General features: G+C 41.4%; 1 protein-coding gene across 5 annotated transcripts in view; it reads right to left on the reverse strand.

The window, feature by feature from the left end:
- The window catches only part of pus7 (pseudouridine synthase 7), a 59,520-nt gene extending 51,305 nt beyond the window's left edge, over positions 1-8,215 (reverse strand). Inside the window, exon 1 of one of the 5 annotated variants that reach the window (XM_060843148.1) lies at positions 8,156-8,215. In XM_060843148.1, the coding sequence (XP_060699131.1) occupies positions 8,156-8,188 (33 nt within the window). In that variant the 5' untranslated portion in view covers positions 8,189-8,215. Of the gene's footprint in view, positions 1-7,439; positions 7,503-8,155 lie in introns of those variants that run through there. The other 4 variants (XM_060843150.1, XM_060843149.1, XM_060843147.1 and 1 more) reach the window with 4 other exon arrangements.
- Between the last annotated feature and the right edge of the window lie 13,651 nt (positions 8,216-21,866).

Genomic DNA, 21,866 nt, shown 5'->3' on the forward strand with positions numbered 1-21,866 from the left:
TGCTCCCTTGTTCTCTTCCTCCCCTTTGTGTTAAGGGGTTATATTTGCTATTTTCTAATGGGATCTTCTCCAGATCAAGGGAGTTCTGGGAAAAAAATAAGGACAATGCAACAACGATCTGATACTGCTCTTAAGACCCTTCTGTGAAACCCAGCAGGATCTGAGCATTTGTCAGGCCCCCAGCCCCAACAATTCATTCCGTAAGATATCTCAGGTGATTGTAATTTGCTGACTTATTTTCTTTCTTCCATTTGCTCATTTGTAACTGTTGTTGGAATGTTCCTTGTATCCTCTGCAGTGAAGACTGAGCAAAATAACTATTCAATTAATTAAGGACAAGAGGGTAACTAGGGAGTGAATAGGGCCCCTCAAAGATCAGCAAGGCGGCCTTTGTGTGGAGCCACAGAAAATGAGGGAGATTCTAAATGAATATTTTGCATCAGTATTTACTGTGGAAAAGGATATGGAAGATATAGACTGTAGGGAAACAGATGGGCACATCTTTCAAAATGTCCAGATTACAGAGGAGGAAGTGCTGGATGTCTTGAAACGGTTAAAGGTGGATAAATCCCCAGAACCTGATCAGGTGTACCCGAGAACTCTGTGGGAAGCTAGAGAAGTGATTGCTGGGCCTCTTGCTGAGATATTTGTATCATCGATAGTCACAGGTGAGGTGCCGGAAGACTAGAGGTTGGCAAACATGGTGCCACTGTTTAAGAAGGGTGGTAAGAACAAGCCAGGGAACTATAGACCAGTGAGCCTGACCTTGGTGGTGGGCAAATTGTTGGAGGGAATCCTAAGGGACAGGATGTACATGTATTTGGAAAGGCAAAGACTGATTCGGGATAGTCAACATGGCTTTGTGCGTGGGAAATCATGTATCACAAACTTGATTGAGTTTTTTGATGAAGTAACAAAGAAGATTGATGAGGGCAGAGCAGTAGGTGTGATCTATGTGGACTTCAATAAGGCATTCGAGAAGGTTCCCCATGGGAGACCGAATAGCAAGGTGAGATCTCATGGAATACAAGGAGAACTAGCCATTTGGATACAGAACTGGCTCAAAGGTAGAAGACAGAGGGTGGTGGTGGAGGGTTGTTTTTCAGACTGGAGGTCTGTGACCAGTGGAGTGCCAGAAGGATCGGTCTGGGCCCTCTACTTTTGTCATTTACATAAATGATTTGGATGTGAGCATAAGAGGTACAGTTAGTAAGTTTGCAGATGACACCAAAATTGGAAGTACAGTGGACAACGAGGAGGGTTACCTCAGATTACAACAGGATCTGGACCAGATGGGCCAATGGGCTGAGAAGTGGCAGATGGAGTTTAATTCAGATAAATGGGAGGTGCTGCATTTTGGGAAAGCAAATTGTAGCAGGACTTATACACTTAATGGAAAGATCCTAGGGAGTGTTGCTGAACAAAGACCTTGGACTGCAGGTTCATAGCTCCTTGAAAGTGGAGTCGCAGGTAGATAGGATAGTGAAGGAGGTGTTTGGTACGCTTTCCTTTATTGGTCAGAGTATTGAATACAGGAGTTGGGAGGTCATGTTGCGGCTGTACAGGACATTGGTTAGGCCACTGTTGGAATATTGCGTGCAATTCTGGTCTCCTTCCTATCGGAAAGATGTTGTGAAACTTGAAAGGGTTCAGAAAGATTTACAAGGATGTTGCCAGGGTTGGAGGATCTGAGCTACAGGGAAAGGCTGAACACACTGGGGCTGTTTCCCTGGAGTGTCGGAGACTGAGAGGTGACCTTATAGAGGTTTACAAAATTATGAGGAGCATGGATATGATAAATAGGCAAAGTCTTTTCCCTAGGATTGAGGAGTCCAGAACTGGAAGGCATAGGTTTAGGGTGAGAGGGCAAAGATATAAAAGAGACCTAAGGGGCAACTTTTTCACGCAGAGGGTGGTACGTGTATGGAAAGAGCTGCCAGAGGATGTGGTGGAGGCTGGTGCAATTGCAACATTTAAGAGGCATTTGGATGGGTATGTGAATAGGAAGGGTTTAAGGGATATGGGCCGGGTGCTGGCAGGTGGGAGTAGATTGGGTTGGGATATCTGGTCGGCATGGACGGGTTGGACCGAAGGGTCTATTTCCATGCTGTACTTCTCTATGACTGTATCCGCTACTTTTTCATTTTCCTTTATCCCTTCTCCGCAATCACATCCAATAAGGCCAATGTACACCTTTCAACTCTCCTTTCTTGAATCCCCTGCTATCTGTTTTTATGTTTCTGCCTAGCTTTCTATCATCCTTTGATACATTCCTTCTTACAAGTTTTTCTAGTCATCCCTTGCTTTTTTTAATATTCTGTCCAATCCTCTACCACCTTTCTTTGCATATTTATCAAGATTAAAGAAAAATTATGTGCTATCTTTAGCCTTTCTAGGTAACCATGAATGGAGCATCATCCCTTGAAGTTTTTCTCACTGATTGAAATTGTATCTATTCTCTGTATTCTGAAATAACCCATTAAATGTATTGGTTAGACAATCCATCTTGACCACCTCCTGACCTCCCCACTATTATATATGCTGATTTTAGCTAGTTTGATTTGCTCCAGGAGATATTGCAAAATGGCTGCTGGCACTGGATCCTGCAAAGGCTATTTTCTCTTTCAACATTCTGGGCAGTGGAACTGAAGACTTAAGCTACTTTAGTACAGTTACAACATTGGTATTTTCCAGCAATGTGGAAAATTATCTCAGTGTCTCGTTTTCATGCAAAACAGGATATATTGAACCTGGACGATTATTGTGCCATCAGTCCACTCTCTATTATCAGCAACATGATGGAAGATGTCATTGAGAATGCTATCAAATGGCACTTAATTAATAACCAGCTTACAGGCCTTCAACCAGTCTCACTGAGCTCCTGACCTAATTATAGTGTTGCTTCAAACATGCATAAAAACAGCTGAATTCCTTTGGTGAAGTGAATGACTGCTCTTTACATTACTGCGGCTTTTGACTAAGTATGGTATGAAGGAGCTCGAGCAAAATTAAAGTCAGTGGGAATCAGGAATACTTTCCTCTAATTGTCGTGCTAACTAGGTTATACAAAAGGAAGATAGTTGTGGAGACCAGTCATATAATTCTGTAACATCACTAGGAGATCCCCAGGGTTGTGTTCGACACCCAATTCTCTTCAGTTGCTTCATCAATTACCTTGGCTGAAAACGTGTTGCTGGTTAAAGCGCAGCAGGTCAGGCAGCATCCAAGGAACAAGAAATTCGACGTTTCGGGCTAAAGCCCTTCGTCAGGACTCATCAATTACCTTCCCTCCATCATTACGTCAAAAGTGGGGATGTTTACTCGGTACTATTTGCCCCTCAAATACTGAAGCTATCTGTGTCGTTATGCAGCAAGACCTGAATGTCATCTGACTTTGAGCTGATAAAATGCAAGAATCATAAATAAATGCCAGGCAAAGGCCATCTCCAAAAAGAAAGAAATCTAACTATCTCCCTGGATTTATAATAGTTGTAGCATCATTGAACACCTCACTATCGGCATCTTGATAATTTTCATTGAACAGAAATTAAACTGGACCAGCAGTGTAAATACTGTGGCTACATGAGCAGGTCAGAGGCTAGGAACTTATACACTTAATGGTAATGTCCTAGAGAGTGTAACTGAACAAAGAGACCTTGGAGTGCAAGTTCAGAGCTCCTTGAAAGTGGAGTCGCAGGTAGATAGGATCATGAAGGCGGCATTTGGTATGCTTTCTTTTATTGGTCAGTGTACCGAGTACAGGAGTTGGGAGGTAATGTTGCAGTTGTACAGGACATTGATTAGGCCACTGTTGGAATATTGTGTGAAATTCTGGTCTCCTTCCTATCAGAAAGATGTTGTGAAACTTGAAAGGGTTCAGAAAAGATTTACAAGGGTGTTGCCAGGGTTGGAGGATTTGAGCTTTGGGGAGAGGCTGAACAAGCTGGGGCTGTTTTCCCTGGAGCGTTGGAGACTAAGGGGTGACCTTATAGAGGTTTACAAAAATATGAGGGGCATGGATAGGATAAATAGTCAAAGCCTTTTTCTTAGGGTCGGGGAGCCCAGAAATAGAAGGCATAGGTTTAGGGTGAGAGGGGAAAGATATAAAAGGGACCTAAGGGGCAACCTTTTCACACAGATGATAGTACATTTATGGAATGAGCTGCCAGAGGAAGTGGTGGAGGCTGATACAATTGCAAAATTTAAAAGGCATTTAGATGGGTATATGAATAGGAAGGTTTTGGAAGGATATGGGCTTGGTGCTGGCAGGTGGAAATAGATTGGGTTGGGATACCTGGTCAGCATGGACGGGTTGGACTGAAGGGTCTATTTCCATGCTGTACATCTCTATGACTCTATGGTTGCAAATGCTTCAGTCTTACCTTTTGCACAATTTGGTAGGCTCCCTCATAATTGAGGTTAGGAATATTTGTAGATCCTCTTTCCTTAATGTATTACTTAATTGTCCACCACTGTTCAAGACAGCATGCAGCATGTGGGCGGCACGGTGGCACAGTGGTTAGCACTGCTGCCTCACAGCGCCTGTAGACCCGGGTTCAATTCCCGACTCAGGCGACTGACTGTGTGGAGTTTGCACGTTCTCCCCGTGTCTGTGTGGGTTTCCTCCGGGTGCTCCGGTTTCCTCCCACAGTCCAAAGATGTGCGGGTCAGGTGAATTGGCCAAGCTAAATTGCCCGTAGTGTTAGGTAAGGGGTAAATGTAGGGGTAAGGGTGGGTTGCGCTTCGGCGGGTCGGTGTGGACTTGTTGGGCCGAAGGGCCTGTTTCCACACTGTAAGTCTAATCTAAAAAAAAAACTACAAAGTTTTGAGACATTCTGCATCCTTAATGTCAGAGCTTCCTCCAAGCAATGTCCAATATTAAGGAGTACTGATTCATCAGCTGAGTTTTTTTTTGAGGGGTGTGCAGGGAAGCAAGGATAGTTGGTATGTGATAATCAGTAGATTATGTTTGACCTGATGCCATGAGATTTCATTGGGGTTCTTGATTACTAGCTGAAAATGTGTTGCTGGTTAAAGCACAGCAGGTTAGGCAGCATCCAAGGAACAGGAAATTCGACATTTCGGGCAGAAGCCCTTCATCAGGAATTCTTGATTACTAGTCCAATTACAATATCACTCTGCCAAAACCATGTGTTACTATTTTCATTATAAATCGGTCATGAATTATGTATTAAATGCCTCTTGAAAGTCCATACATACTTGGACTACACTACCTTCGCTGGCCCCATCTGTTATTGTAAATTACTCAAACTAGACAACTCAGGTAAGATTTGCCTCAAATAAATGTGTGTTGGCTACACCTTATCATTCCATACCTCTCAAATACGTACTCCTAATGATTTTCTCACCACTGTTGTTAAATTGACTGACATGAAATTATTTGTCTCCCCTATTTTGAACTAGAGTGTTTAACATTTACAGTTTGACCCTCTGGATCCCAAACATATTAGAGTAGAATTGAAAATTGTGCTGAGCTTCTCCTACCCCCACTTTTAACTTGCCACAGCCATTTAGGATATAAGTGAACAAGTGTTTTTTTTAAACTTCTAAGTGATTTCACTCTATTTAATGCTTCCTTCTTATTGTGTCCAATGTCTCTACACTTCATCTTTCTAACTGAATGAGTACTTAACGCCTACTTCACACAAAAAATTTAAATCGATTTTGCTGTCATCAGACATATACACCACCTTCACATCATTATTTCCATTTTGCCCTTAAGGAGTTACACTAATCATTTCACTGTTTTACTTTTTATAACTTTATACAGGATTTTTGAATAGTCAGAAGTTTTACAGTACGGAACAAAGCCCTTCATTGGTGACCTATGTGGACACTATCATCTTCTATCCTAATCCTATTTTCCAGCACTTGGCCTCACTGATGATGTTACCTAGTATGGTGATGAAACATTTGAAAATGAATCTTCCAGCTCAGCGAGCAAACTTACATCCAGAACTTGGCCTGCAGCATTGTAGGCTATGGCAATTCAGATGTTCAACTAAATAATTCTTAAGTGTCTTGATGGTTCCTACCTCTACCAATCTTTTAGGAATGGGTTCCACATCCCACAAACCTCTTGTTGAAAACAATTTTTCTCAATCCTCTAAAACTTCCCACTCACTACCTTAAGTATGAGCCCTCCAGTTATTCACCTTTCTACTAAAAGGGAAACACTTCTCCATGTTTCACTCATCTATGTTCCTCATAACCCTTTCCAGCTCAATCACATACCACTCAGCCTTCTCTGTTCTAAGAGAAACAACCTGAGTCACTCCCTTCATAGCTGTATCACTGCAGCCTAGACAACACCTTAATGAATCTCTTCTGCATTCTTTAATATATTCCCTGTAGTGCAATTACCAGAACAGTGCACAGTACTCAAGCCTAAATAAAATTACACACAACTCCATTACAACCTTAGTGCTTTCGTATTCAATGCTTCAGCTAATAAAGGCAAGTATCCCATATTCTTTAAATTACTTTACTTGACTTGCTACCTTCAAGGATCCATAGACATGTGTACAGAAGCCATTCTGCTTGCCTGTAGTTCCTTGGGTCCTACTACTTTTATGCAGTCTCTTGTCTTGTTAGTCCTTCCAGAATGCATTACTTCACAATTTTCAGGATTAAATTCAATTCATCTGACCAGCCTACCAATATTATCCTGAAGTCTAAGGTTTTCTTCCTCAACTACTTACCACACCACCAATCTGATTAATTTACAAACTTACTGTTCATACCTCCAAATATTGATCATTAAAATACACAAACAGCAAAGGTCCCATCATCAGACTCTGTAGTATATTGCTGGAATTTCTATCACAGTACTTAATAAACATTTCTTATACTTTCTGTTTGCCCTTCTTACATATTTTAACTTCAATCTGAATTCTATAGCTGTCATTAATCATTAACCACACATCCTTCATCTACAGCTTTTGATAAATTATTTTCTTCTCCATAGGACAACGTTTGGTCTGTACCCAAAGTGACTTATCCATCTTGAAGGTCTATTACTCATTTAAGCTTTTGCTAACCACTTTTTGCTTCCAACTCATCTTTATCAGATCTCTTCTAAAAATCATTAAAGCTTCCAGTTGCCTGTTCTCAGTACTTATGTAAATACTATACACCACAGCAGCTTACACTTGTTAATGCTCATCATTTTTAGATGGCTTGCATATGTATAAATTTCAAGCAAAAGCTGTTATTCCGTATGCAGTGTTAGATTCCTCTCCTAAGTGCATTTAAAAGTACGTTTCCCCCACAGATGAAGGCTACGAACCACGGCGCACTATTAGAGGGCCTCACTTGATATCGCATAAGCATATTCTTTCACAGCATCTACACGCCATTAATAGGCCACTAGTTAGGTACCCTATATAGCGCGGTACATTAAATAAAGACAACATTACCCACACCACTCACCACACCCACGCCCAAACTACACACAAGAACCACGTGGATGACCCGGAGACGACGAGACCACGCCCACTTCCTGCTTGCTGATTGGCCAATCCAGCAAAAGCCCCAAGGTCTGACGCCGGGACTGGGTCGGCGTGTGACGTGTGAGGTCCTGGGACGCAGGAAGTGGTTGCGGCCCTGACAGCTTGTCAGTCAACTCAATATCGCCAAAATAATAGTGACGTTATGTGAGAAAAGAGTAAAACTGCCAGCATGCTCCAGTTCTCAAAGCCGAATGATCCCAAATATCGCTTTTTCATGGTGAAGGGTATAGGTATATACAAGGGGCATCTCGAACAAAAGATTTAGCAATTATGTTGTTTGGGTTAAGGTGACAGTAGCGCACTCCATTAACTATGGTCATTCCAATGAGATCGATTACGATCGGTTTGAAATTAACAGACGTTAGTGCATCAAGAGATGCAACTTAATGAAATCAGTGGAAACGCATTGCACTCAACAGTCGCACTGCATTTAAAAAGTCCAGAAAGAACTGCGGATGCTGGAAATCAGAACTAAAAACAGAAATTGCTGAAAAAGCTAAGCAGATCTTGGAGCATCTTTGGCGAGAAACCAGAGTTAACGTTTGTCAGTCGAACTACATTTCCATTCCATAAACTAAATAGTGTTTTTATTCACGTTTCTGAAAGTATCCTGTATTTGTTACCTTCAAATTATTGCAGAGTTGAACGACTTCCATTTATATCGTGCATCTGTGACATTCGGACGTCCCTGAGTGTTAATAAAGTAGGCAAAGTTACTGTTGTAATGTAATCTCGGGAAGACCAGTTGCCAAACCACACTGTGGTGCATCCAGATATGGGGCATTTTAAAAATTGACAACTGACAGTCAATTTGCACCCAACAAGCTCCCCACGAACAACAATGCCTATGTTTACTACGTTACAAATCACACAACACCAAGTTTTGGTCCAACAGGTTTAATTGGAAGCACTAGCTTTCGGACCACCGCTCTTTCACAACCACCTGATGAAGGAGTGGCACACTCTCTTGAGCATTGCATCGATGTGGGTAGACCAGAACAGATTATTAGCGATTATCACTCCCAGGAATTTGACACTCTCAACCATCTCCACCTCAGACCATTGATGCAGACAAGGGTGTGCCCTCCACTCTGCTTCATGAAGTCAATGATCAGATCCTTCATTTTGCTGATGTTGACTGAGAGATTGTTGTCTTTACACAATGCCGCTAAGCATTCAATCACTTATCTGTATTCTGTCCTGTGGAAACCCGGAACCAAAGCCAGACCAGTGCTGGAACCAGGAACACAATGACCCAACGTTGAGGAGGACTGACTGACCCAGCCACAAGACTCCCTGGAACAGGCAAAATTGCAAATGGTTCCCGGGACCCCATCAGGAGCACCCACTACCCTCACCAATACCAAGGATCAATTAGGAGCAGACATTTAACCTGGAAATGTGAAATAACACTATTATTGATCAGTGATGGTTTCAAAAGCAAGAAAATGCGAAAGACTACATTTTGAATGAAAATACTGCAGTCATAATTACAGATGTATTGTCAGTAGGATGGAAAATGTATTTAAGAAATCTAAATAAGGAATTTTGAGACAGATGGGCATGATAGAGGAACCAATGACTTATTCAGCATATTTTGGGAGAAAATAGCAGTTAGATATGAAAATATAGTTAAAACAGATATCATTTTTGAGAATGAGTTTGAGACAGTAATTCTGAAAGAAAGGAATATAGTACCTGAGCAAAGAAACCTAATAGCAATGTTGGCTGGCATAAGGGCAATGGAAGGTTATTTAGTGATTAGGAATGGATTTGGTAACTTAAGTTCATGTTGGGGGAAATGATCTTAGACCAACACATGTAATTGCTCTAAATTTTGACACATTTGTGCAGTTAGTCTATTTCTCTCAACTTTATATTGAAGTATCAACCTACTTTGGGCTGTCTGGACATAAATAACTAAATGTTGTACTCTTGTAACTCTAAATCTATGTTTTTCAGTTTGACCAAAATTTTGAAGACTAATATAGGTTTTCAGTGAAGTTTAGTGGAGAAGAAATGCTGCTTACAAGTTGCTCAGAATGAACAAGACCATAAGACATGGGGGCAGATATGGGCCATTCAGCCTATCAAGACTGCTCTGCTATTCAATGAGGTCACAGCTGATCTGATCGTCCTCAACCCCACTTTCTTATCTTTTCCCACAATCCTTGTTTCCCCAAATAAAAATCTGTATGTTCAGCCTTGAATATATTTAACAACCCAACTTTTACAGCCCTCTGCAGCAAAGAATTCCACAAATTTACTACACTTGAAAGAAGAAATTCTCTCCCATCTATTTTAAGAGGGTATTAGAACGCAGAGGGGTTGAACCCCTCTGTTAATTAAAACCAAACACTGAGAAAAGCTCACCTCAACTCCATAATCTGTTAAAATATGAGTAACAAAGAACTCTTAAATTCCACTATTTAAAGAAAAGTAACAATTTATTTTCTTTACTCGAACAGTGAACACTAAACAACAACTATTCACAAATGTTAGATGGGCAGTTAGCTCTCTGCCTCTACAGTAGTTACTTGCTGTTCGATGGCAGTTGCTCTCCATTTATTTTTCAAAATACGGGATTTATATAACACCCCCATGCCCTTCCCTCCCCACCCCCCACCCCCCATGACACATTAAATTCTTATAATTTGATTGGTTTCCAGGTGTAAAAACAATAAAATTCAAATTCCTTTATCCTCTGCTATCCTGGGCATAATTTAAATTAATTGGTTAAATTTGAATTGTTGTCAAAACAACAACCAAAACTCAGGTATCCATTTAACAACCAATTGTTACATGTATCTATTTTTTGGAACAGCTCATCTCCCAGCCTTCCATTAGGGCAGCTGAGCCTGCATTTTCAGTTTACTTCAAAAATTCAGAAAACACTTTCTATTTTATAGTGAACATACATGCTTTCGACTTCATAACAGGCTGACCTCTTATTCTGAGATTAAGCCATCTGGTCCTAGACTATCCCACAGAGAGAAATTACCTTTCCACATCTACCTATCAAATTCAATATTGGTTTCAACTTTCCAAAATTGTCCAGATTCTGAAAAGCCACCATCAGATTGGAAAATAGTGTAACTCTTCTAATCAAGAAAGGGTGAGACATAAATTGGGAAATGACAGAGCATTTTGTTTAACATCTGTTTTAATGAATTTTTTTTACTCTAGTGATGGAGAGGGATAAGTGTGCACTGCAGGGCAGGAGTTATAGCTGGGGGCAGGGAAATTATGATGCGGTGAGGCATGACTTAGGATGCGTAGATTAGAAAAATAGGCTTCAAGGGAAGAACACAAATGATATGTGGAGCTTGTTCAAGGAGCAGCTATTGGGTGTCCTTGATAAGTATGTACCAGTCAGGCAGGGAGGAAAGGGTCTTGTGAGGGAGCCGTGGTTTAATAAGGAATTGGAATCCCTTGTGAAAGGGAAGAGGGTGGCCTATGTAAAGATGAGGTGTGAAGGTTCAGTTGGGGCGATTGAGAATGATAAGGTAGCCAGGAAGGATCTAAAGAGAGAGCTAAGAGCAGCGAGAAGGGGACATGAAAAGTCCTTAGTTGGTAGGATTAGGGAAAACCCAAAGGCTTTCTATAGGTATGTCAGGAATAAAAGGATGACTAGGGTAGGTATCGGTCCAGTCAAGGATAATAGTGGGAAGTTGTGCATGGAGGCGGAGGAGATTGGAGAGACACTAAATCAATACTTTTCGTCAGTATTCACTCAGGAACAGGACATTGTTGCTGATGTGCATATTGAACACAAGTGATTAGAATGGATGGCTTTGAGGTATGTAGGGAAGAGGTCTGGGGAATACTGGAAAGGGTGAAAATAGATAAGTCCCCTGGGCCTGATGGCATTTATCCTAGGATCCTCTGGGAAGCTAGGGAGGAGATAGCGGAGCCATTGGCCTTGATTTTTATGTCGTTGTCTACAGGAATAGTGCCAAAAGACTGGAGGATAGCGAATGTGGTCCACTTGTTCAAGAAGGGGAGTAGGGATAGCCCTAGTAACTATAGGCCAGTGAGTCTCACTTCTGTTGTGGGCAAAGTCTTAGAGAGAATTGTAAGGGATAGGAATTATGAACATCTGGATAGGAATAATGTGATCAAGGATAGTCAGCATGGTTTTGTGAAGGGCAGGTCGTGCCTCACAAACCTTATTGAGTTCTTTGAGAAGGTGACCAAGGAAGTGGACGAGGGTAAAGCAGTAGATGTGGTGTATACAGATTTTAGCAAGGCGTTCGATAAGGTACCCCATGGTTGGCTACTGCAAAAATTACGGAGGTATGGCATTGAGGGTGCATTAGAGGTTTAGATTAGAAATTGGCTGGCTGGAAGGAGACAGAGGGTAGTAGTTGATGGTATAAATTCATCTTGGAGTGCAGTTACTAGCAGTGTTCCACAAGGATCTGTTTTGGGACCATTGCTGTTTGTCATTTTTATAAATGACCTGGAGGAGGGGCTTGAAAGCTGGGTGAGCAATATTGGGGATGATACGAAAGTCGGTGGAGTTGTGGACAGCGAAGAAGGATGTGGCAGGTTACAGCGGGATATAGATAAGTTGCAGAGCTGGGCAGAAAGGTGGCAAATGGAGTTCAATGTAGCTAAGGGTGAGGTCATTCACTTTGGTAGGAGTAACAAGAAGACGGATTACTGGGCTAATGGTAGGCTACTTGGTAGTGTGGATGAGCAGAGGGATCTTGGTGTCCATGTACACAGATCTCTGAAAGTTGCCATCCAGGTAAATAGTGCTGTGAAGAAGGCATATGGCGTACTGGCTTTTATTGGTAGAGGAATTGAGTTCCGGAGTCCTGAGGTCATGTTGCAGTTGTATAAGACTCTGGTGCGGCCGCATCTGGAGTATTGTGTGTAGTTTTGGTCACCATACTGTAGAAGGACGTGGAGGCATTGGAACGGGTGCAGAGGAGGTTTACCAGGATGTTGCCTGGCATGGTAGGAAGATCGTATGAGGAAAGGCTGAGGCACTTGGGGCTGTTCTCATTGGAGAAAAGAAGGTTTAGGGGAGATTTGATAGAGGTGTACAAGATGATTAGGGGTTTAGATAGGGTTGACAGTGAGAACCTTTTTCCGCTAATGGAGTCAGCTGTTACTAGGGGACACAGCTTTAAATTAAGGGGAGGTTGGTATAGGACAGATGTTAGGGGTAGATTCTTTACTCAGCGGGTTGTGAGTTCATGGAATGCCCTGCCAGTAGCAGTGGTGGACTCTCCCTCTTTATGGTCATTTAAGCGGGCATTGGATAAGCATATGGAGGTTATTGGGCTAGTGTAGGTTAGGTAGGCTTCGGTCGGCGCAACATCGAGGGCCGAAGGTCCTGTACTGTGCTGTATTTTTCTATGTTCTATATACTAAAATCTATTAATAAAAAGAGGTTCTAGATGAACAATTAAATCTCAATGCAATCAGGCTGTGTTAACATGGTTTTATGAAAGAAAAATCATGTTTAATTAATTTAGTAGTGTTTTTTATGGAAGTAAAATGCAAAATGGATAAAGTCAAGATGGATGTTCATACTGCTATAACCTATAGATGCTGTATACTTGGATGTCCAAAAGGCAATCAAGAAGGCGCCACCTCAAAGCTGACACTGCTTTGCTGGGGCCTCAACTACTTACAATCTATATTAATGACTGACTATAAGAACAAATGTACAGTTTGTAAATTTGGTGACAGCATGAAGACAGACATTGTTCACATGGCAATAACAATGGATGGCACTGGTACTTACATGGACTGCTGAGGGTAATCAAGATTATCAAGTGGATAGGAGAGTAAATCCTGAAGGTGACATAAGGAATCTGTAAAGGAATATGAGTGGTTTGAGTAGGCCAAAAAATGGTATATGGAGAATAATGTGGGAAATGTAAATGTGTGCTCTGAAAAGAAGAATAAAAACAGGATATTAATTAAACAGATTGTAGAACACTGCAATCACAGGACATAAATCACAAAATGTCAGTATGCAGGTATATCAACTGATTAGGAAGATAAGACCATAAGACATAGGAGTGGAAGTAAGGCCATTCGGCCCATCGAGTCCACTCCGCCATTCAATCATGGCTGATGGGCATTTCAACTCCACTTACCCACATTCTCCCCGTAGCCCTTAATTCCTCAAGACAACAAGAATCTAGAGATAAGTGGGATGTTGTTTATTGAAAGGGGAATGGATATATAAGTAGGGATGTCCTGCTAGAGAATTGCGGACACCACACCTGAAATATTGTGTACACTTTTGGTTTCATCATTTAAGAAAGGACATAATTGCAATTGAAGTTCAGAGAAGGTTCACTTGACTCATTCCTGAAATTAAGGTGTTGTCATATGAAGAAATGTTGAACAAATTAGCCTGAATTTATTGGTGTTTGGAAGACTGAAAGGTGAACTTACTGAAGTAAATAATATTCTGATAAGCCAGCTTATTATGCTATCGTTTAGGGCGGGGGGGGGGGGGTGATGAGGTAGTGGGTGTAGAGTGCTAGTGGAGAAAAGATGTTGATAGCTGAGATAAAATGATCAGAATGTGAGAATGGCCGAACAAAGGTTTGTCTCCTGCCAGACTTGAAAGGACAGACAGTCCTACTGGGATGGGAGGAGGGAAGAGAGGACATGATAAGAGACCTTGGATTGCAGGTTCATAGTTCCTTGAAAGGTAAATGGGGTAATGAAAGTGGCATTTGGTATGCTTTTCTTTATTGGTCAGAGTACTGCGTATAGGAGTTGGGAGGTCATTTTGCAGCTGTACAGGACATTGGTTAGACCACGTATTGAATATTGTGTGCAATTCTGGTCTCCCTACTTTGGAAGAATGTTGTGAAACTTGAAAGGGTTCAAAAAAGATTTACAAGGATGTTGCCAGGTTTGGAGGATTTGAGCTATAAGGAGAGGCTGAATAGGCTGGGGCTGTTTTCCCTGGAGTGTTGGAGGCTGATGGGTGCCATGATAGAGGTTTATAAAATCATATGGGGCACAGATAGGGTAAATAGACAAGGTCCTTTCCCTGGGGTGGTGAGTCCAGAACTAGAAGGTATAGGTTTAGGGTGAGAGGGGAAAAATTTAAACATTTTCACACAGAGGGTGGTGCATGTATAGAATGAGCTACCAGAGGAAGTGGTGGAGGCTGGTACAATTACAACAATTAAAAGGCATCTGGATGGATAGGAAGGGTTTAGAGGGCTATGGGCCAAGTTCTGGCAAATGAGTCTAGATTACATTAGGATATCTGGTAGGCATGCATGAGTTGCACCGAAGGGTCTGTTTCTGTGCTGTATACCTCTATGACTCTATAACAAGATAAAAGAAAGGGAAGAAATGGTTAACAATTTTGAAGGTGTTGAACTCAATATTAAGTTCAGAAAGCTATTAAGTGCCTGGAGTGAAGATGAAATGTTGTTCCTCTAGTTTGCCCTGTGATTCACTGGAACACTGCAGCATACCAAGGACAGATAGGTGGGCATGCTAGCAGTGCAATGTGTTTAAAAGACCGACTGTGGAAAGGTTGGTGTGATGTTTGTGCACAGACTGGAGGTGTTTCACAAAGCAGTCACCCAGTCTGTGTTTTTTTTCCCCAATGTAGAGTAGCCCATGTTGGGTGGTAGTGATACAAACATAGATTGCTGAAGGTAAGCATATTTATCAAGATGATTAAATGGAGTTTTTTTACAGATCAGCGGCATCTAATGAATGTCACAGCAGACTCTTGGGGTCGAAACGGCCCACATTATTTAAATGGAGCAAGACTGCAGAAAATTATAGTACAAAGGGATTTGGGAATCTTCATGCATGAATCACATTAAGCTAGCATCCATGTTCAGCAGATATTGGAAAGGGAATGGAATATAAAAATAGAAAGACTTGATAAAATGATACAAAGCACTGGTCAGATGACAGCTGGAGTTCTGTGAATAGTTTTGGACCCCTTACCTCAGGGAAGCATTGGAGATATTATATAAAAGGATCACTAGGTTGATTAGGTTGGGCCTGTACTCTGTAGAGTTTAGAGGAATGAGAGACTATTTGTTAAGATAATTAAATACACATTTGATTCTTAGACGGCTTGCTAGGTTAAATCCAGCACAAATCAGCACAATGTGTAACCTCATGGCCTGAGGTAACTACTCTCAATCATTACCATCAAGCCATTGGATCAACCCTGGTTCAATGGAGAGTGCAGGAGGGCATGTCAGGAGCAGCACCAGGCATACGTGAAGACAAGGTGTCAATCTGGTGAAGCCACCAAACATGATTACTTGCATGCCAAACAGTAAAGGCAGCAAGTGATAGACAGGGCTAAATGATTCCACAACCTACGAGCTCTACAGTTCTGCCACATTCAGTCGTGAGTGGCGGTGGACAATTAAACAACTCACTGGAAGAAGAGGCTCCACAAATATCCCCATCCTCAATGATGGAAGAGCCAGGCACATAAGTGTAAAAGATAAGGCTGAAGCTTTTGCAGCAATCTTCAGCCAGAACTGCTGAGTGGATGATCCATCTCAACATCCTTTAGTGGTCCCCAGCATTACAGATACCAAACTTCAGTCAATTCGATTCACTCCACATGATATCAAGGAACAGTTGGAGATATTGGATGCTGAGAAAATAAATACTTCCTAATCTGTGTCTTGAATGGGCAATTTCTTATCCTGAGATTATGCCCTTTGGGCCTAGACACAAAGGGAAACAATCTCTCCACATTTTTAAAATTCATTTGTGGAATGTGGACATTACTGGCTGGCATTTATTGCCCATCTCTAGTTACCCTTGAGAAGGTAATGGTGAGCTGCCTTCTAAAAAAGTGCTTTAGGTTGACTCACAAACCCCTTAGGGAGGGAATTATAGGATTTCAACCCAGCAACAGTGAAGGAACAACAATATACTTTCAAGTCAGGATGGTGAATGGGTTGGAAGGTCACTTGCAGGTCATGGTGTTCTCATGTATCTGCTGCCCTTGTCCTTTTAGATGGAAGTGGTCATGGGTTTGGAAGGTGCTGTCTGAGGATCTTTGGTGAATTTCTGCAGTGCACCTTGTAGATAGTCTGCACTGCTGTTACTGAGCTTCAAGGTTGGAGGGACTGGATGCTTGTGGATGTAGTGTCAATCAAGTTGGCTGTTTTGTCCTGGATGGTGTCAAGCTTCTTGAGTGTTATTGGGGCTGCACTCATCAAGTGGAGAGTATTCCATCACACTCCTGACTTGTGTCTTGTAGATGGTGGCCAAGCTTTGAGCAATCAGGACATGAGCTACTCACTATAGTATTCCTAGCCTCTAAACTGCTCATATAGCCACTGTGTTTATTTGATGAGTCCAATTAAGTTTCTGGCCAATGATAACCCCCAGGATGTTGACAGTGGGGGACTCAGTGATGGTAACGCTATTGAATGTCAAAGGGCAGTGGTTAGATTGTCTCTTATTGGTGATGGTCATAGCCTGGCATTTATGTGACATGAATGTTACTTACCATATATCAGCCCAAACCCAAGACATTGTCCTGATCTTGCTGCATTTGAACAGGGAGTGCTTCAGTATCTGAGGAGTCTTAAATGGCGCTGAACATCGTGCAATCATCGTCGAACATCCTCACTTCTGACGTTATGTTGGTCGAAAGGTTATTGATGAAACAGCTGAAGATAGTTGGGCCCAGGACACAACCCTGAGGACCTCCTGCAGAGATGTTGCGCTTTTCCAGCAACACATTTTCAGCTCTGATCTCCAGCATCTGCAGACCTCACTTTCTCCTCCAAGGAAAACAGCCCAGTCTATCCAATCTCTCTTAAGAGTCAAAGAGTCAAACAGCACAGAAACAGACTCTGGTCCAACCAGTCCATCCCAACCATAATCCAAAACTAAACTAGTCCTACCTGCCTGCGCTTGCCTATATCCCTCAAAACATTTCTTAGTCATATCCTTATCCAATTAAATGTCTTTTAAACATTGTAACTGTACGTGCATCCACCATTTCCTCTGGAAGTTCATTCCACACATGAACCATTCTCTGTGAAAAAAGTTGCTCCTCATGTCTCTTTTAAATCTTTCTCCTCTCATTTTTAAAATATGCCCCCAGTCTTGAAAATGGTAGGGAAAAGACCCCTACCATTACCCTATCCATACTCCTTATGATTTTATATACCTCTAAGAGGTCACCCCTCAATCTCCTACCCTCCAGTGAAAAATGTCCCAACTTATCCAGCCTCTCCTTAAAACTCAAGCCTTCCATTCCTTGCAATATAGAGTCATAGAGATGTACAGCCTGGAAACAGATCCTTCGGTCCAACTCGTCCATGCCAACCAGATATCCTAATCTCATGCAGTCCCATTTGCCAGCACTTGGTCAATATCCCTCAAAACATCCTGGTAAGTCTTTTCTGAACCCTCTCCAGTGTAATAATATCCTCCCTTGAACTGGACACAGTATTCCAGAAAAGGCCTTACTAACATCATGTACAACCTCAACATGATATGCTAACTCCTAGACTCAGAGGTCTGAGAAATGAAGACAAGCGTGCTAAACCCCTTCTTAACCATCTTATATGCATGTGATGCAAACTTCAAAGAATTATGAACCTGAACCTCTAGGTTTCTGTTCTACAACACTACCCAAGAACTGTTATTAATTTTAAGTCCTACCCTTGTTTGTTTACCAAAATGCAATACCTCACATTTATCCAAATTAACTCCATCTGCCACTCCTCAGCCCATTGACTCAATTGATCGAGATCTCTTTGTGATTGTAGATATCCTTCTTCACTGACCACCATACCACCAATTTTAGTGTCATCAACAAACTTACTATATTCTCAACTAAATCATTGTATAAATTACAAATAAAAGTGGATGCATCACTGACCCCGGTGGAACAATGCTGGTAACAGGCCTCCAGTCTGAAAAACAACCCTCTTCCACAATTCACTGTTCCTCATGTTAAGCCAATTTTGTGACCAATTGGCAAGCTCACCATGAAGTCCATGTGATCTAACTTCACTAATTACTCGAGCATACAGAATCTTGTCAAAAGCTTTACTAAAGTCCAAGTAAACAATATCAAGCGTCTTGGTTACTTCCTCAAAAAACTCAATCAAGTTTGTGAGACACAGTTTTCCTGTGTTACGACACGGGATAAACCCCCCTGCTAATTTAAACCAGCAACACAGAAAAAATTTACCCCATGCAGTAATCTGTTAAAATTCAATAGGCTAAGAACTATCGCAAAGGTCATATTTAAAGTAAAAATTAACAACTCTAGTTTTTAAAAACATTGGATAAATACAAATCTCAACTAAATTTTATCAGTTAAATCTGTGATAATGCATCTGCATTCTTAGGACCCACAAGATGTACGACTTTTAAATTAAATGTTTGTAACAAAGGATTCCAATGAAATAGGCTCATGTTCTTGTCTTTAAAGTGTTCTAAGAATGTAAGATGATTGTGATCCATGTACACAACCGTCTCCAACACATTGTTCATGAAATACACATTAAAATGTTGTGAGGCCAGTACCAAACTCAATAATTCCTTTTCAATCATGAAGTATTTCCTCTGGTGGATGTTGAGTTTCTTCGAAAAGTAACCAACTGGCAGTTCAATCCCATCCTCATCTTCCTGTATTAGAACAGCTCCAACTCCTTCGTCACTAGCATTGATGGCGACTTTAAAAGGTTTTGAAAGGTTTGGCATAGCTAAAACTGGTTTGGTAGTTAATGTTGTTTTCAAATGGTCGAATGCCTTCTGGCATTGTTCTGTCTACCGAAACTTTGTGTTCTTCTTCACCAAATCAGTTAAGGTTGCCACTACATTGCTGAAATTTGGAACAAACTTCCAATAGAATCTGCTGAATCCTAAGAATCAAAGCATCTCTTTCTTCGAGGTTGATTGTGGAATTCCTTGACGGCCTTCATCTTTACATTCCGTGGGTCAACCTCTCATGACTGATGTTATATCCCAAGAACGTCACCGCTGCTTTCGCGAATTCCATTTTATTTACGTTTATTACCAGTTTTGCTTCTCAAGTCATTCAAACAACTCTGTCAGCTGTACCATGTAATCTTTCCAGGACTTACTACAGATCACTACATCATCCAAGTAGACTGCATAGTCTGTTAATCCAGTCATAACTCTGCTCATGAGTCTTTGGAATGTGGCGGGTGCGTTCTTCATTCTAAAGAGCACCACATTAAACTGATATAGCCCATATGGGGTTACAAATACAGACATTTCTTTTGCCATCTCTGATAAAGGTACCTGCCAGTAACCACACATTAAGTCCAACTTGGTGATGCAACTGGCTTATCCGACTTTATTGTTACAGTCCTCCAATTTCAGAATTGGATACGAGTCCGATTTTGTAATGCAGAATCGTTGAGACCTGTCTGGTTTGGGAAGTAAGACTATTAGCAAACTCCACTTGCTCTGGCTTGGTTTGATGATATCCTTGTTGAGCACGGCCTCCACCTCCATCTGGATCAGTCTGGCTTTGAAAAGATTAAGCCGATAGGGGTGTTGTTTTATCAAAGAGTATTCCCCATGTCTACTTCATGTACACCTCCATTAGTCCTCCCCATCTGAATCTTACATATGTCATTATACTGCAGTAACAAACTCGTCAACTGCATTCTATGCTCCTGAGACAGATAGCTTACTAACCTATCCCACTCCTCAAGGACTTCCTAATTTTTTAATCTATTTTGAGGCACATCGAAATCGACATAATCTGAACTTGATTCCTCACTCTGCAGGCCAGTAACTACACCTGTTTCTCCAGTTCTTTCTCTCTAGCATAATATGGTTTCAACATGTTCAGATGACATATCCGATACCTTTATTTTCTATCTGGCATTTTTATTTGATAGTTCACGTAACTCAACTTTTTCTCAGTTTGATAGGGACCACTAAACCTAGCTTTGAAGGGATCTCCTATCACTGGTAACAGTACTAATACATCATTCCCTCGGGAAAACATCAGAGTCTCAGGGCTTTTATCTGCCACCTGCTTCATTCTAAGCCGCGTCCTTTTTAGGCGCTGTTTAGCTAACTCATCTACTCGATTTAATCTCTCCCTCACTTACGTAATCTAAGTGTGAGATCTCCAACTTTGATCCTGTCAATTTTTCTTTAATAATTTCAAAAGGCCTCTCACTTCATGCCCAAATATTAACTCAAAGGGAGTGAACTTAGTAGATTTGTTTGGGGCATCTCTAATGGCAAACAAAATGAATGGGATCCCAAAGAGAAAATGCTGGAAAATCTCAGCAGGTGTGGCAACATCTGTAAGGAGAGAAAAGAGCTGACGTTTTGAGTCTAACTGACCCTTTGTCAAAGGTAAAAAAAAGGTAGAAATAGGGAGGTGTTTATACAAGGCTGAAAGAAGATGAGTCATGGTTCCAGAAGCAAAGGTAGCAATAAAGAGGTGATGATGACAGTGCATACAGAGATAATAGGGAGATTAGGAGCTGTGAGGTGATAATATGAATGGGATACCTATATGGAGAAAGTGAGGACTGTAGATGCTGGAGATCAGAGCTGAAAATGTGTTGCTGGAAAAGTACAGCAGGTCAGGCAACATCCAAAAAACAGGAAGATTTCTGAAGAAGGGCTTATGCCCGAAACGTCAAATCTCCTTGGATGCTGCCTGACCTGCTGCGCTTTTCCAGCAACACATTTTCAGTTGGGATACCTATGTCCCAATTATTTGGGTAATCGACAGTATGCTTTCAGCATGATCTTCAAGATCTGATGCCACCTTTCTAAAACTCCCTGGGATTCAGGATGATACATGCTGGCTTTAAAGTGCTGTACACCTAAGCTATCCATAACCACCTTAAATAGCCTAGCAATAAAATGTGACCCTTTGTCCGACTGAATCTCTCTGGGTAGCCATACCGTGTAAAGAAAGCTACTAACTCCTCTACTCCCTTTTTGCCTTGATACTCCATAACGAGATTCCCTTCAGAAATCTGGTAGACACATCCATTATGGTTAATAAGTAATGGTTCACACTTTTAATTCTTGGGAGGGGACCTATATAATCCCCTCACAAAAGGTTCTTCAAATGTGGGAATTGGTAACAAAGGTGCTGGTTTTATTGTCGCCTATGGCTTACTTACCATTTGGCATGTATTTCACATATGTAAAAGTTAACCACATCCTTGTGCATTCCAGGACAATCAAAATGTTTTTGTACCTTAACCTGAGTCTTTCATATCCCTAGGTGACCTCCTACAGATAGTTCACGTGCTACCTGTAACAGCTCCTGTCTGTATGCTACCGGTAACAATCTAGTGCACTTCGGCCCATTTCTCCTCT

Source organism: Hemiscyllium ocellatum, chromosome 23 (genome assembly GCF_020745735.1).
Source record: "Hemiscyllium ocellatum isolate sHemOce1 chromosome 23, sHemOce1.pat.X.cur, whole genome shotgun sequence".
Classification (NCBI taxonomy): domain Eukaryota; kingdom Metazoa; phylum Chordata; class Chondrichthyes; order Orectolobiformes; family Hemiscylliidae; genus Hemiscyllium; species Hemiscyllium ocellatum.